General features: G+C 38.4%; 2 protein-coding genes across 2 annotated transcripts; one reads left to right on the forward strand and one right to left on the reverse strand.

The window, feature by feature from the left end:
* Nucleotides 1-476: 476 nt before the first annotated feature.
* On the reverse strand, nt 477-2,787 carry LOC104248216 (late embryogenesis abundant protein D-34-like). The gene is made up of 3 exons (XM_009804431.2): nt 2,257-2,787; nt 1,234-1,539; nt 477-893 (listed from the first exon to the last, which is right to left on the reverse strand). The coding sequence occupies exons 1-3, from the start codon at nt 2,575-2,577 to the stop codon at nt 738-740; spliced, it is 783 nt and encodes a 260-aa protein (XP_009802733.1). The 5' UTR covers nt 2,578-2,787; the 3' UTR covers nt 477-737.
* A 7,937-nt stretch (nt 2,788-10,724) lies between these two features.
* LOC138877849 (uncharacterized) lies at nt 10,725-11,525 on the forward strand. The gene is made up of 2 exons (XM_070157493.1): nt 10,725-11,009; nt 11,160-11,525. The coding sequence occupies exons 1-2, from the start codon at nt 10,725-10,727 to the stop codon at nt 11,523-11,525; spliced, it is 651 nt and encodes a 216-aa protein (XP_070013594.1).
* The last annotated feature ends 1,330 nt before the right edge of the window (nt 11,526-12,855 follow it).

The raw sequence follows: 12,855 nt of genomic DNA on the forward strand, positions 1-12,855 counted from the left end.
TACACTGCATTGGGTGACAGACAGAAATCTCATAGATTAGCTGTAGAAAAGATTAGATCTTTTCAATTTGATGACTGCGTTTTGCACAGAGCCAGCCAAGTTATGGGTTCAATACTTGCAATCACTCAATTACCCCATATGGCTTTTGGGTCGTCAGTGTGGACATTAGGCTTTCTAGCTTGAAATTGGGGGCCCAAAATATATTGGAGGGGCTCATCACCAGTCCAATTGTAGAACTACTCGCAGCCCAAATGAACCATTTATTAAAGAAACCCCAAAACAGCCGATGCTCCACACTTTTTAAACACTTGAAGGTGCACTTAGCTTGTTTTTTTATACGGAATTTAAGCTTATTTTTACAACACTGATCCATGACCATGAATATAATTAGAACATCTGCACTCAGTTGACTTCCGATCTAAGTAATATATTAATTAGAAAAAAAGATAAGAAAGAAATGGATTAAGCTCTAATAATAGACCAAAGAACTCGTGCCGAATTTGCTATTAACATAAACTTCCCCAGTTAATGCACATCAACATTCATGATCCAGAAGGCAGGATAAGGCGTAGCTTACAAAAAAGATACGCCTGAAAAGTTCAAAAACTGGCAAAACCACCATGTACAATGCTCTACAAGCCTACAACCTAAGAGGATAGTGTATACACTAAACTACTTGGAACATAGAGCAGAACCCAAGCAAAAGGACCCATTTCGGATTGTGCTCAAACGCTGATCTAGAATTCGTTCAGACTGGATGCCACGGCCATAGATGCTGCTACGCCTCCAGGATGTGTAGCCAAGTCACGCTTAGCTCTTATTTCAGCACCCACCACTCCTTCTGCATCTTCCTTCTTCACTGCCTTGTCACCTATAAGCCTGCTCGTTGCATCCTAAAGAATAGTAAAAAAAAAGAATTACGTAATTTCTATCCGCCGATTCTTTTACCCAATAGTAAACGCAAAAGGATCAAAATTTCCCCTATACAATGCGTAATAGAATATTCTTGCCGTCCGTTAAAAAAGTATCTCATTTGTATCCTTGCCATAACCAAAGTGGCTCGATTTTGCCCTTATAAGCTAAGGGCAGCAGTTAAAGGCAAATTTCAAAAAAGTTGTCAAGGACAAATTCGACCCTTTCTTAATGGAAGGCAAATTGCACTACTAGTTGTGTCAGATAGGGCGAAATATTTCTAAGTTCTAGAATGATGTTGTCTCATATGAAAAGACTTACTGTTAGAACATCACTGAGAGAGGTCTTATCATCCTCCGGCGTGGTTCGAGCATTTATTGCAGCTGCATGTTGAGCTTCTGCTCCTATACCTCCCGGCATCACTTCGGCTAGTCCCGTAGCTCTTACTTCTGCAGCCTGTATAGCTGCAGCGTCGCTCTGCTCAATTGGTTTATCCCCTGCAGTAAGAGCCACTGCCTCCAGAGCTTCACCTATGGTAGTGGACTCGGACTGAGCTCCTGTTGTAGGATATCTTGCTGCTCTCTCTCCATCACCTGCTTCTGATGGATAAATATATTGTCCAACAACCTAAAATTGATAAAATCCTTTAATGTATTTTTTTTTTTTTGCCTGGCTTTAATACATATCAACCCACCCAAAAGTGCAGTATTTTGTGCACCCCTATTTAGCTTTATGGCACTCGCAGTAAATATATATATGAGTTCAACTTTTATGTTTTCATTTTGAATTTTAAAATTTGAATTCAGTTTAACCCAATAAATATTAAAGTGTATACTACGGCCCGTTTGGCCATACATTTTGGCTAACGTTTTTCGAATCTTTTTTGAAAACATTGTTTGTTCATAGATTAATGATCTATTTTTGAAAAAAAAATTGAAATTATTTTTCAAGTTCCCAAAATCTAGTTTTAGGATAAATTTTGGGTGAAACTTGTTCTTCCCCTCACAAAACTTTAAATTTTTTCCAAATAAAATGCATGTCCAAACATAATTTTAACTTTCAAAAATTACTTTTTCAAGTTTCAACTAAATTTATGTCCAAACGCTAGCTACATCTTAGATACTTTTCCCTATTTAGTCGTTGCTTAAGTTAAAAAAAATTTGCTTGAACGTTTTTACATTTTATCTTTAGTAGCATAGTACTCTTATATTCATAATTCATAGAACAAATATCATGACGTTTTTTAAACCATGAACTAGATCTAAAACTAGTTTTGGTATATGTCAAAAAGAAATTTCTTTACTCCATGATCAAATATCTTGATATATAGTGGAGTAGAAGTACCTCTCCAGCGACAGCTTCTGAAACAAGGCGAGTACCCCCAACTTCTGCTTGAGAGACAGTGACACCTTCATCTCTGGTGATATCCGTCATGTCATCACGGCTTACGGCACCAAGATGCTCATTCTGAGCGGCGGCTGACTGCATAATTGACGCAGGACCACCTCTTGGAACATGACCCAGCGCTATAGTCTCAGCTGACTGCATGATAGTTACATCTTGTGGCGCTACGGGTTTTGAAGCAAGTTGGCTTGAGACCTCGAACACGTCCCCATATTTGATTGGTTCACTGCCACCGTGCAGCATTGGTTGTTCTTGATTCATTTCTTTTCCGTTTCCAACGAGTTAGTATACAGTTTTTTTCACTGGAAAACAGGGTGTCATATCGACCTCCATTAAATAGCGCCAGGAAGGAAAAGGTGCGGTCAACAATGTATTAGAAGTTGGAAATACACGTGTTGCAGTGCTTGGTGGAACACTTCAATCTTGATTTTACAGGTGCTGGTTTGTAGGTTTCCGTTTAAGCCAGCCACCTATTCTTTTCTACTTAAAACAAAAGTTCTTCCCGGGGTCCTGTTTCTTGAAATTATATTCGGAAAAGGTTCCTTTACTTTTAAATATTGTTTATATTTGCCCTCTTTTATACTATCCGACTTTATATACCCTTGTCGTTAGACTTTTAAATAAAAATGCTCCATTGTCTAACAGACCAGCAGGACCCAACAACCATAGAGACAAGTGGAAGCTATATACTCATTTGGATATACCCATCTATTTAGCCTAACCCAGACCCTTACAAATAACCCACACCCGAATCCGGATCTTACAAACAAACCACAAAAATGAGCTATATCATTCAGTCTTCTCTTGTTGTAGCAATTGTGCTAGCTAGCCCTTTCTTAACCACGAAAGAATCATGAAAATCACAAGTATATTCTTGGTTTTATCGCTCAATTTTAAGACTTACGAAAGTTTACCTTTCCCTTTATACAAAGAAGTTTCGAATTTGACACCTCCAAACAATTTATGTAACTGAGTATCAATTCTTGAAACATCTGCACAATTTTCAGTTTTCCTATTTACCCCCCCCCCCCCAAAAAAAAGATACCTCTAAATCAATCTTTAACCTATATCCAGAAACAAAAACAATAAAAAAAAAACTTTAACTACGTCGAAAACACATACAAAAAAAAATAAAATTCAATCATTACCTATGTTCACAAATAAAAACCAAAAACAATTCAACTTTATCTGTACCCAAAAACAAAACAAAAAACAGGAAAAAAAAGAAGTTGAAAAGGATACAGAGCTACAATGTCGTTCGAGCAAGAACAAAAATGATGGTTTGAAGGCCAATCACTGTTACAAGTGTAGAAATAGAGACCACCATTACTCACCAACTTCAAGAACAAATTAATCAGTCTGTTCATCAATTTCTTTTTAATGTTTTACTCTACTTTTATTTAATATATAGGAAAAGTGGGCTTTTACTTTTAGTCGAACATTAATCACTTAGCATCTATTTTTGAAGTTTTGGGTATTCAGAAGTGTTATTTTTGCTGGATTTAGTTGCTTCGAAAGGAAGATTTTAGAAGGAGATGAAGTAATAAAGAAGGGGAAAAGATCTCGATTCGGGTGTGGGTTATTTGCAAGGGTCTCGGTTAGGCTAAATAGATGGGTATATCCAAATGAGTATATAGCTTCCACGTGTCTCTTTGATTGTTGGGTCCTATTGGTCTGTTAGAGAGAGGGACATTTTTGTTTAAAAATCTAACGGCAAGGGTATATAGAGTCGGATAGTATAACGGAGGGCAAATATAAACAATATTTGAAAGTAGAGGGACATATATGACCCTTTTCCGAAAATCTAACGGTAAGGGTATATAGAGTCAGATAGTATAATGGAGGGCAAATATAAATAATATTTGAAAGTAGAGGGACATATATGACCCTTTTCCGAATTATATTCGATGGAACAAACTTATAAGCATTACGTGGAAAAACATAAAATACTCCCTCTTATTAGACGACATATTTTCTTATTAATCCATTCAAAAAATGACACATTTTTATATTTGGAAATAATTTAACTTTAAACTTTTTATTTTACTCATTTTATTTTTAATGAGAAACATTTATAACTACATAAATATCATGGCCCCACAAAACTTTTACCCCTTAAGTTTTTAAGAGCACAGTTTTTTCCTTAAACTTCGTAACGCGTCAAACTACATCATCTAAATTGAAACGGAGAGAGTAATTTAAAGTAGGTTCAACTTTCACTACAATATTATCTTAAAAAAGGGCAGAATAGTCTGATAGATACTTGTACTTGTATTGTTTTGACATCTCAATCCTTCTATTTTGCGAAGTTTCATCTAAGTACTTTACGTGTCCAAACGGAGTATTTTAAACACCTCCTTGTAATGACTAGGATACGTGTTTCTCACTTGCTTGACGGGAATGATACATCAGATCCACCTCACATGCCATGTCATTTTGTATTTTTATCAATTAAAAATTCCATTTAAAAAAAAATCAAACCCCTTGCATCATATTCTCTCCCCCATTTTTGGGTCCTTTAAACCATGCAATCAGTCAACCCACCGGAAACAATGGCTCATCTGCACGTTTTCTCCAAATCCAAACCGATAGAATTTACAAGATTTCAATTGAAACGCACACACAAATTCACAATCACACCACCGCTCACCGGCAACTTTCACCAGTCTTACCCATTTTAGACCCACTAGTGACCATCGTGACACCACTCCTTTCGCTTGCGACAAGAAAATAGTAGCCATAGAAGATAACCAACAAGTTCAAAATTTTGAAATGCTTCAATCACCATAAAAGATACCCAACAAGCTTAGTATTTAAGAAGTATTAAAATTCAAACAAAATTTATCTATTTATTTATTTTTATTTTTATTTTTATTTGTGAAAAACATTTGTGGAAGAAAAGTTTTGATTAGAAGCTTTAACCACAGAAAAAATGGGAAAACCATATAAAAGGAAAAGGGAAAGGAAAGAAAATGAAGATGGTTGGAGACGAATTTATAGAGGAAGGGATGCACAAAAGAGAAAATCTTACTGAAGAAAGGAATAAATAAAGATGAAGAGAAAGGGGAAGGGGAGGAATATGACGAAGAAAAGAGAAAGAGAGGGGGAGAACGAGAGAAGGAGGTTAACAGTAAGGGTATATAGAGTCAGATAGTATAATGGATGGCAAATATAAATAATATTTGAAAGTAGAGGGACATATATGACCCTTTTCCGAATTATATTCGATGGAACAAACTTATAAGCATTACGTGGAAAAACATAAAATACTCCCTCTTATTAGACGACATATTTTCTTATTAATCCATTCAAAAAATGACACATTTTTATATTTGGAAATAATTTAACTTTAAACTTTTTATTTTACTCATTTTATTTTTAATGAGAAACATTTATAACTACATAAATATCATGGCCCCACAAAACTTTTAACCCTTAAGTTTTTAAGAGCACAGTTTTTTTCCTTAAATTTCGTAACGCGTCAAACTACATCATCTAAATTGAAACGGAGTGAGTAATTTAAAGTAGGTTCAACTTTCACTACAATATCATCTTAAAAAAGGGCAGAATAGTCTGATAGATACTTGTACTTGTATTGTTTTGACATCTCAATCCTTCTATTTTGCGAAGTTTCATCTAAGTACTTTACGTGTCCAAACGGAGTATTTTAAACACCTCCTTGTAATGACTAAGATACGTGTTTCTCACTTGCTTGACGGGAATGATACATCAGATCCACCTCACATGCCATGTCATTTTGTATTTTTATCAATTAAAAATTCCATTTAAAAAAAAATCAAACCCCTTGCATCATATTCTCTCCCCCATTTTTGGGTCCTTTAAACCATGCAATCAGTCAACTCACCGGAAACAATGGCTCATCTGCACGTTTTCTCCAAATCCAAACCGATAGAATTTACAAGATTTCAATTGAAACGCACACACAAATTCACAATCACACCATCGCTCACCGGCAACTTTCACCAGTCTTACCTATTTTAGACCCACTAGTGACCATCGTTACACCACTCCTTTCGCTTGCGACAAGAAAATAGTAGCCATAGAAGATAACCATCAAATTCAAAATTTTGAAATGCTTCAATCGCCATAAAAGATACCCAACAAGCTTAGTATTTAAGAAGTATTGAAATTCAAACAAAATTTATCTATTTATTTATTTTTATTTTTATTTTTATTTGTGAAAAACATTGGTGGAAGAAAAGTTTTGATTAGAAGCTTTAACCACAGAAAAAAATGGGAAAACCATATAAAAGGAAAGGGAAAGGGAAAGAAAATGAAGATGGTTGGAGACGAATTTATAGAGGAAGGGATGCACAAAAAAGAAAATCTTAAGAGTAAGGGGAAGGGGAGGAATATGACTAAGAAAAGAGAAAAAGAGGGGGAGAACGAGAGAAGGAGGTTAAGGGAGGGGAGTTTTGTTATATTTTTTCATTTTTCTTTTGTTTATTTATTGGTTTTGTCTTTTTCTTATTGGTCATATATATATATATATCTACTAGCTAAAATAAGCTAATTCTATCCTCTGTTATACTATTTAATCAAAATTGTCCCTCCCGTTCAAGTCTCTTGTTCAAAATACCCATCTACTGTCAAATTCCAATTTTAAATTATAAAAAGTCACGTGTCGGAGTCCTATTGGCTAAACTAAACCCACTCCTCCTTTTCCTTTGACCCAATCGACCCGCCCAAATCTCTGACCTATCATCTTCCCAACCTCACCCTTTCTTCTTTCCAACAACTCATTCCTCTAAATACTACAGGGCAAATTCCTCAAAAAATGAAGATAGAAAATTTAACACTCAGATAATTAGCTCATTAAGCTCAGTGCTCCCATTCAACTATGAAACTAAACACTAAATCTAAAAATTTTACACCAACTAACACAGAAAGAAAATTGATTTAAAAGAGAAAAAAAAAAGAAATACTATAATTTATCGAAAAAATCAAAGGAACTATCGTAAGTGTTGATAGAGAATCAATTATCTCTGCAAACGTGTGGTCCGCTTCATCAAAGACAAGAATCTTCATGCACTCATGTCCATTTTTCTTGTTGTGACCCACTTTTGTATAGTTCCAGGAGTGTCAATTATTAATTGTATTGAAACAGGCCGATATTTTGAAATTGACACATAGTTGGTTGCATCTGGTTGGATAGCTAATTCTGTTATATCAGTGAATTTCTCCATTCTTATCAGCACTTCCATATTCTGCAGCATTTTCCACCATTTAAACCAAATCTTCTGAAGTTTTTATTTGTTTGAATTGATGAAAAATCTTCTTAATATTCTCTTCGAAATGTAACAACATTAAAAGAGATCCTTCTTCATCACAACATTAAACACATATTTTTCTTCCTCCAAATACTATGGGGCTAAATGGAGAAATGAGCTGCTGAAGAAAGATGGAAAAGGTGAGGTTGGAGAAAGAATGCACTTTTTAAGGGTTTTTTTCTTGGTGATCGGATTATTTGGACGGGTCTATTGGGTCAAAGAAAAAGGAGGAGTTGATTTAGTTTAGCCAATAGGACTCTGACACGTGACTTTTTATAATTTAAAATTGAAATTTGACAGCAGAGGGGTATTTTGAACAAAAGACTTGAACAGTAGGGACAATTTTGATCAACTAGTATAACGGAGAACATATCTAGCTTATTTTAGCTAGTAGAGAGGCATTTATGACCCTTTTTCGTTTTCTTATTTTCATTAAAGTAAAATCACCAATTCAGTGAATTCAAGTACCATATGTGCGTATAAATCATGCAATTTGTTCACCTCGGCAATATACACGCCACATAAGCTTAGTTAATAGTCAAAAACGTTTAAAATATTATGTTTAAACAAGTACAAGTGTTTAAATGAAATTTCGCAAAATAAAAAAATCGAAATATCAAAACAATATAAGTACAAAAATCTAACAGACTATTCTGCCTTTAAAAAGATAAAACTTATTCAAATCATAAGTACTTAATTTTAGCAAACTCAACTTTTTCTGGTCCATTTTCAAAAAGGTTCATCCTGCCAAAACTAGAACTAATTATGATTCTTCCAAGCACCAAATATAAATAAGAGATGAATTACCTTCTCCGGTAAAGAAGTTGAGTCTTTAGTTTACAACTCAATCTTAGTAGTTCGATATTATTAAAGCGAAAATACATATTTTACTTAATTATAACGAGGTGATAAATATATATATAAAAAATATGCGTATTGCATTTATTGATTTGAGCACTGCAAATCAGTTGTTAGTAGTACCATTTTATCAATTCCTCGCCTATGGTATCGGACTCCTCCTGAACTCCTTTTGTAGGATATCGTGCAGCTCTCTCTTCATCACCGCCACCTCGTGCTTCTAGTGGGTAAATATATTGTCCAACAACCTAAAATCGAATAAATTCCTTCATACATATCGATGGAGCTAGCAAATCATTTTTATATTCTTTAAGTTTAAATTTTGTATATTTTATTTACTTGATTGAATTGACATACAACAACGTACTCATTTTTATCTAAGCTGTGTGATGACCCGCCATATCATCATGCCACATAGGCGTCATTTGGTATATATTAATGTCATGTGGAAGCTTACATAAGAAGAAGGCTAGCATTTGTGAGAAGATTCTAGAGAGGTATGAGCATTTCCTTTGGAAGAACCTAGATCCTTATGGATTTGCTAGGAAAGTCTTTGAAATCTTCTAGGCTTGTAGAAAATTCTAGAAAAAGCCTTATCTTGTAAATATCAAGGATTTGTGTAGTAATTAATATTTACACACTAGCCCCTAGGAGACTAGTATATAAATGGGGTCATTCATTTGTATTTCATCAAGCAAACAATTCAAGTTCTCTCTAATACAAAGCTTTCTTGAACAATTCTCTTGTATTCTTTATTCCATTCTCTTAGCGATCTTAAAGGTAGTAAGACTGACTTGGCATAGCAAGAACGTGAGCAAGTTGTGCAAGATCGTGAGCGAGTTGTCAAGTGTCGCACGTGTACTTAGTTAACAACTAAGGACGTGACAACGTGGTATCAGAGCAAAGGTTTCAACTAAGGGAATGGCGAACGACGGAGAAATTAACGTTGCCAACACCCAAGCCAACGTCATCCAGGATGTTGTTGGCAAGAGCGGCCGTAGCAAAAAGAGGAATGCCACCAACAAGACCCAGGAGGTGCCACCTAAGGTTGTGCCAAACGAAGGGCTTACATCCCAAGAGCCATCTGCCACTGAGGCGAGCGAGGATGAAGTGAAGGTCCTTCCAGAGGACGTCTCGCTCGGTAAAGAGTGGGTGATGAAGATGAACACGGGGATGGATGCCGTGGAGATATTTGTCCAACGCTTGGGGAAGGTGGAAGACACCCTTAATGTTCTTGAGGAGCACACTCTTGAAGAGATTGAGTGTATCAGAAATGACTTGGAGGGACGTACACAGACTGAGATGGAAATAAGGCAAACCATCACTGCCTTAGAGTGCAGACTCATGGAGGCTTTGAGTACTATCGATGCTATGAAGGCAAAGATAGAGTCACTCGAGGAGCATGTCAATGCTGGCATGACCGAGGTAGCCAGTAATGTTGTGGTGACGAAGGAGGCCAATATCGAGGCTCCCAAACCACCGGTGTTCAAAGGTGTTCGTGATGCACAAGAAGTGGAAAACTTCCTTTGGCACTTGGAGAACTACTTCAGGCACGGCAAAGTGAGGGAAGACGAGGCCAAGATCAATACTGTGGTATTTTACCTCTCAAAGACTGCCATGCTATGGTGGAGAAGGAAGATGGCCGACGTGGATAAAGGTCTAGGTACTATTAGCACATGGGATCAGCTCAAAGCAGAGTTCAAGCGACAGTTCTTTCCAAACAATGTCTTGTACGAGGCAAGGCGCAAGCTTAGGGAATTGAAGCAAACAGGGAGCATACACAACTATGTCAAGGAGTTCACTACCCTTATGCTTCAAATCCCCAACCTGACCAATGATGACTTGTTGTTCCACTTCATGGACGGGTTGCAAAATTGGGCTAAGCAGGAGTTGCAACGCCGACAAGTCACTGATATAGACCAAGCCATAGTGGAGGCTGAATCATTGATGGATTTCAGGCATGACAAGCATGAAAAAGGCAATGGCAGGGAGTCAAAGGTTAACAATGTCAAAGGTGGGGGAGATCGTGGAAAAGTCAAGGAGATACAACAACAATACTCCAAGACTCAAGACTTCAAAAAGTCGAGTGGTCTTCAGGGCTACGCCGAGAAGAAGGCACAGGTCGAGAAGAAGGGATGCTATATATGCGGAGGGCCACATGGCTTTAGGAATTGTCCTGACCTCAAGAGCCTCAATGCCATGGTACGTGAGCGGAAGGAGCAGCCACAAGGAGAGAGTTCGGGAATCGCATAGTTGGGTATGATCAGATTATGTAGTGCTGTCACGAAGCAAGCTATCCAACCTACTGAGAATGGCAATCAGTACGTGGATCTCACCATCAACAACAAGCCCGCTCGTGCAATGGTGGACACTGGAGAAACTCATAATTTCGTGACTGAGGCTGCTGCAAAGAGACTGGAATTGAAGCTTGCTCCAACCAACTCTCGCGTCAAGACCGTGAATGCCGAGATACAGAATGCTCGTGGGGTAGCTAATGGAGTTGGTGTCAAATTGGGAACTTGGAAAGGTATGACAAACTTTACCGTAACTGCTATGGATATCTTTGACATCATACTGGGGCAAGAGTTCTTTAGACATTGTCATACTTTAATCGACCCCTACCTCCAACGTCTCTTGGTTATGGAGCGAGAAGGAGCTTGCATGGTACCTACAATGACTATGCCACACAAATAGAGCCAAGCACAACTCTCAGCTGTGCAGGTTGTTAAGGGGATCAAGAAGGGGGAACCGACGTTCGTGGAAACCATCACAAGTCTGGAGGAAGGAAAGAGTTTTCAAGAGACACTGTCGCCTTGCATAGAGAAGTTGCTTGAGGAGAACAAAGATGGCATGCCCGAGGAGTTTCCTAAGCACTTGCCGCCCAGGCGAGAGGTGGATCACAAGATTGAGTTAGAGCCAGGGGCTAAGCCACCCGCATTTGCCCCATATCGTATGGCACCTCCCAAGCTAGAGGAGCTCAGGAAACAATTGAAGGAGCTGCTAGATGCTGGTCACATTCGCCCATCAAAGGCACCTTTTGGCGCACCAGTATTGTTCTAGAAGAAGAAGGATCGATCGTTGCGTTTGTGCATAGACTGTCGAGAACTTAATAAGGTCACCGTGAAGAATAAGTACCCGATCCCGCTCATTGCTAACTTGTTCGATAGACTTGGGCAAGCCAAGTACTTTACCAAGGTGGATCTTCGAAAGGGCTACTACCAGGTTCGCATTGCGGAAGGGGATGAGCCAAAGACAGCATGTGTGACGAGATATGGGCCTTTGAGTGGTTGGTGATGCCCTTCGGCTTAACCATGCACCGGCCACATTTTTCACCCTTATGAACAAGATCTTCCATCCCTACCTTGATCAGTTCGTGGTTGTCTACCTAGACGACATAGTCATCTACAACAACACCTTGGAGGAGCACATGGAGCACTTAAGGAAGGTTTTCCAAGTCTTGCGAGAGAACGAGCTATACATCAAGAGGGAAAAATGTGAGTTCGCACAATCAAAGGTGCACTTCTTGGGCCATGTCATTAGCAATGGAGAGCTACGCATGGACGAGGCTAAGGTACGTGTTATCCAGGAGTGGGAGGCACCTATAAAGGTAACTGAGTTGAGATCCTTCCTTGGCCTTGTTAACTACTATCGTCGGTTCATCAGTGGATACTCAACAAAGGCCGCACCATTGACTACTTTGTTAAAGAAGAACAAGCCATGGGTTTGGATGGAGCATTGTCAAAAAGCATTTGAATGCCTTAAGACAACTGTAACAGAGGAGCCAGTCTTGGCATTACCTGACTTTGCCAAGACTTTTGAGGTGCACACAGATGCCTCAGACTTTGCCATTGGGGGTGTCCTGATGCAGGATAAGCATCTCATAGCATTTGAGAGCCTCAAGTTAAATGAGATGGAGCGGCGTTACACGGTACAAGAGAAGAAAATGACTGCCATTGTGCATTGCCTTTGTACATGGAGACATTATCTGCTCGGGTCAAGGTTCGTGGTCAAGACTAATAATGTGGCTACTAGCTACTTTCAGACACAGAAGAAACTCACACCAAAGCAGGCTAGGTGGCAGGATTTCTTAGCCGAGTTTGATTATGCGCTGGAGTATAAGCCGGGAAAAGGTAATGTTGTAGCCGATGCCTTGAGTCGGAAAGCCGAGCTTGCTGCAATCACTTCAGCGAGATGGGACATTCGGGAGGCTATAAAAGAAGGCATGCAGCATGATCCAGCAGCTAGACAGCTTATCGAGTTAGCTAACAAAGGCAAGACGAGACAGTTTTGGATAGAAGACGGCCTACTACTTACCACAGGTCGGCGGGTCTACGTTCCTAAGTTTGGAGACATTAGACGACGGATCATAAGGGAGAGTCATGACACAATG

This window comes from Nicotiana sylvestris, chromosome 9 (assembly GCF_000393655.2).
Source record: "Nicotiana sylvestris chromosome 9, ASM39365v2, whole genome shotgun sequence".
In the NCBI taxonomy this organism is placed as follows: Eukaryota; Viridiplantae; Streptophyta; class Magnoliopsida; order Solanales; family Solanaceae; genus Nicotiana; species Nicotiana sylvestris.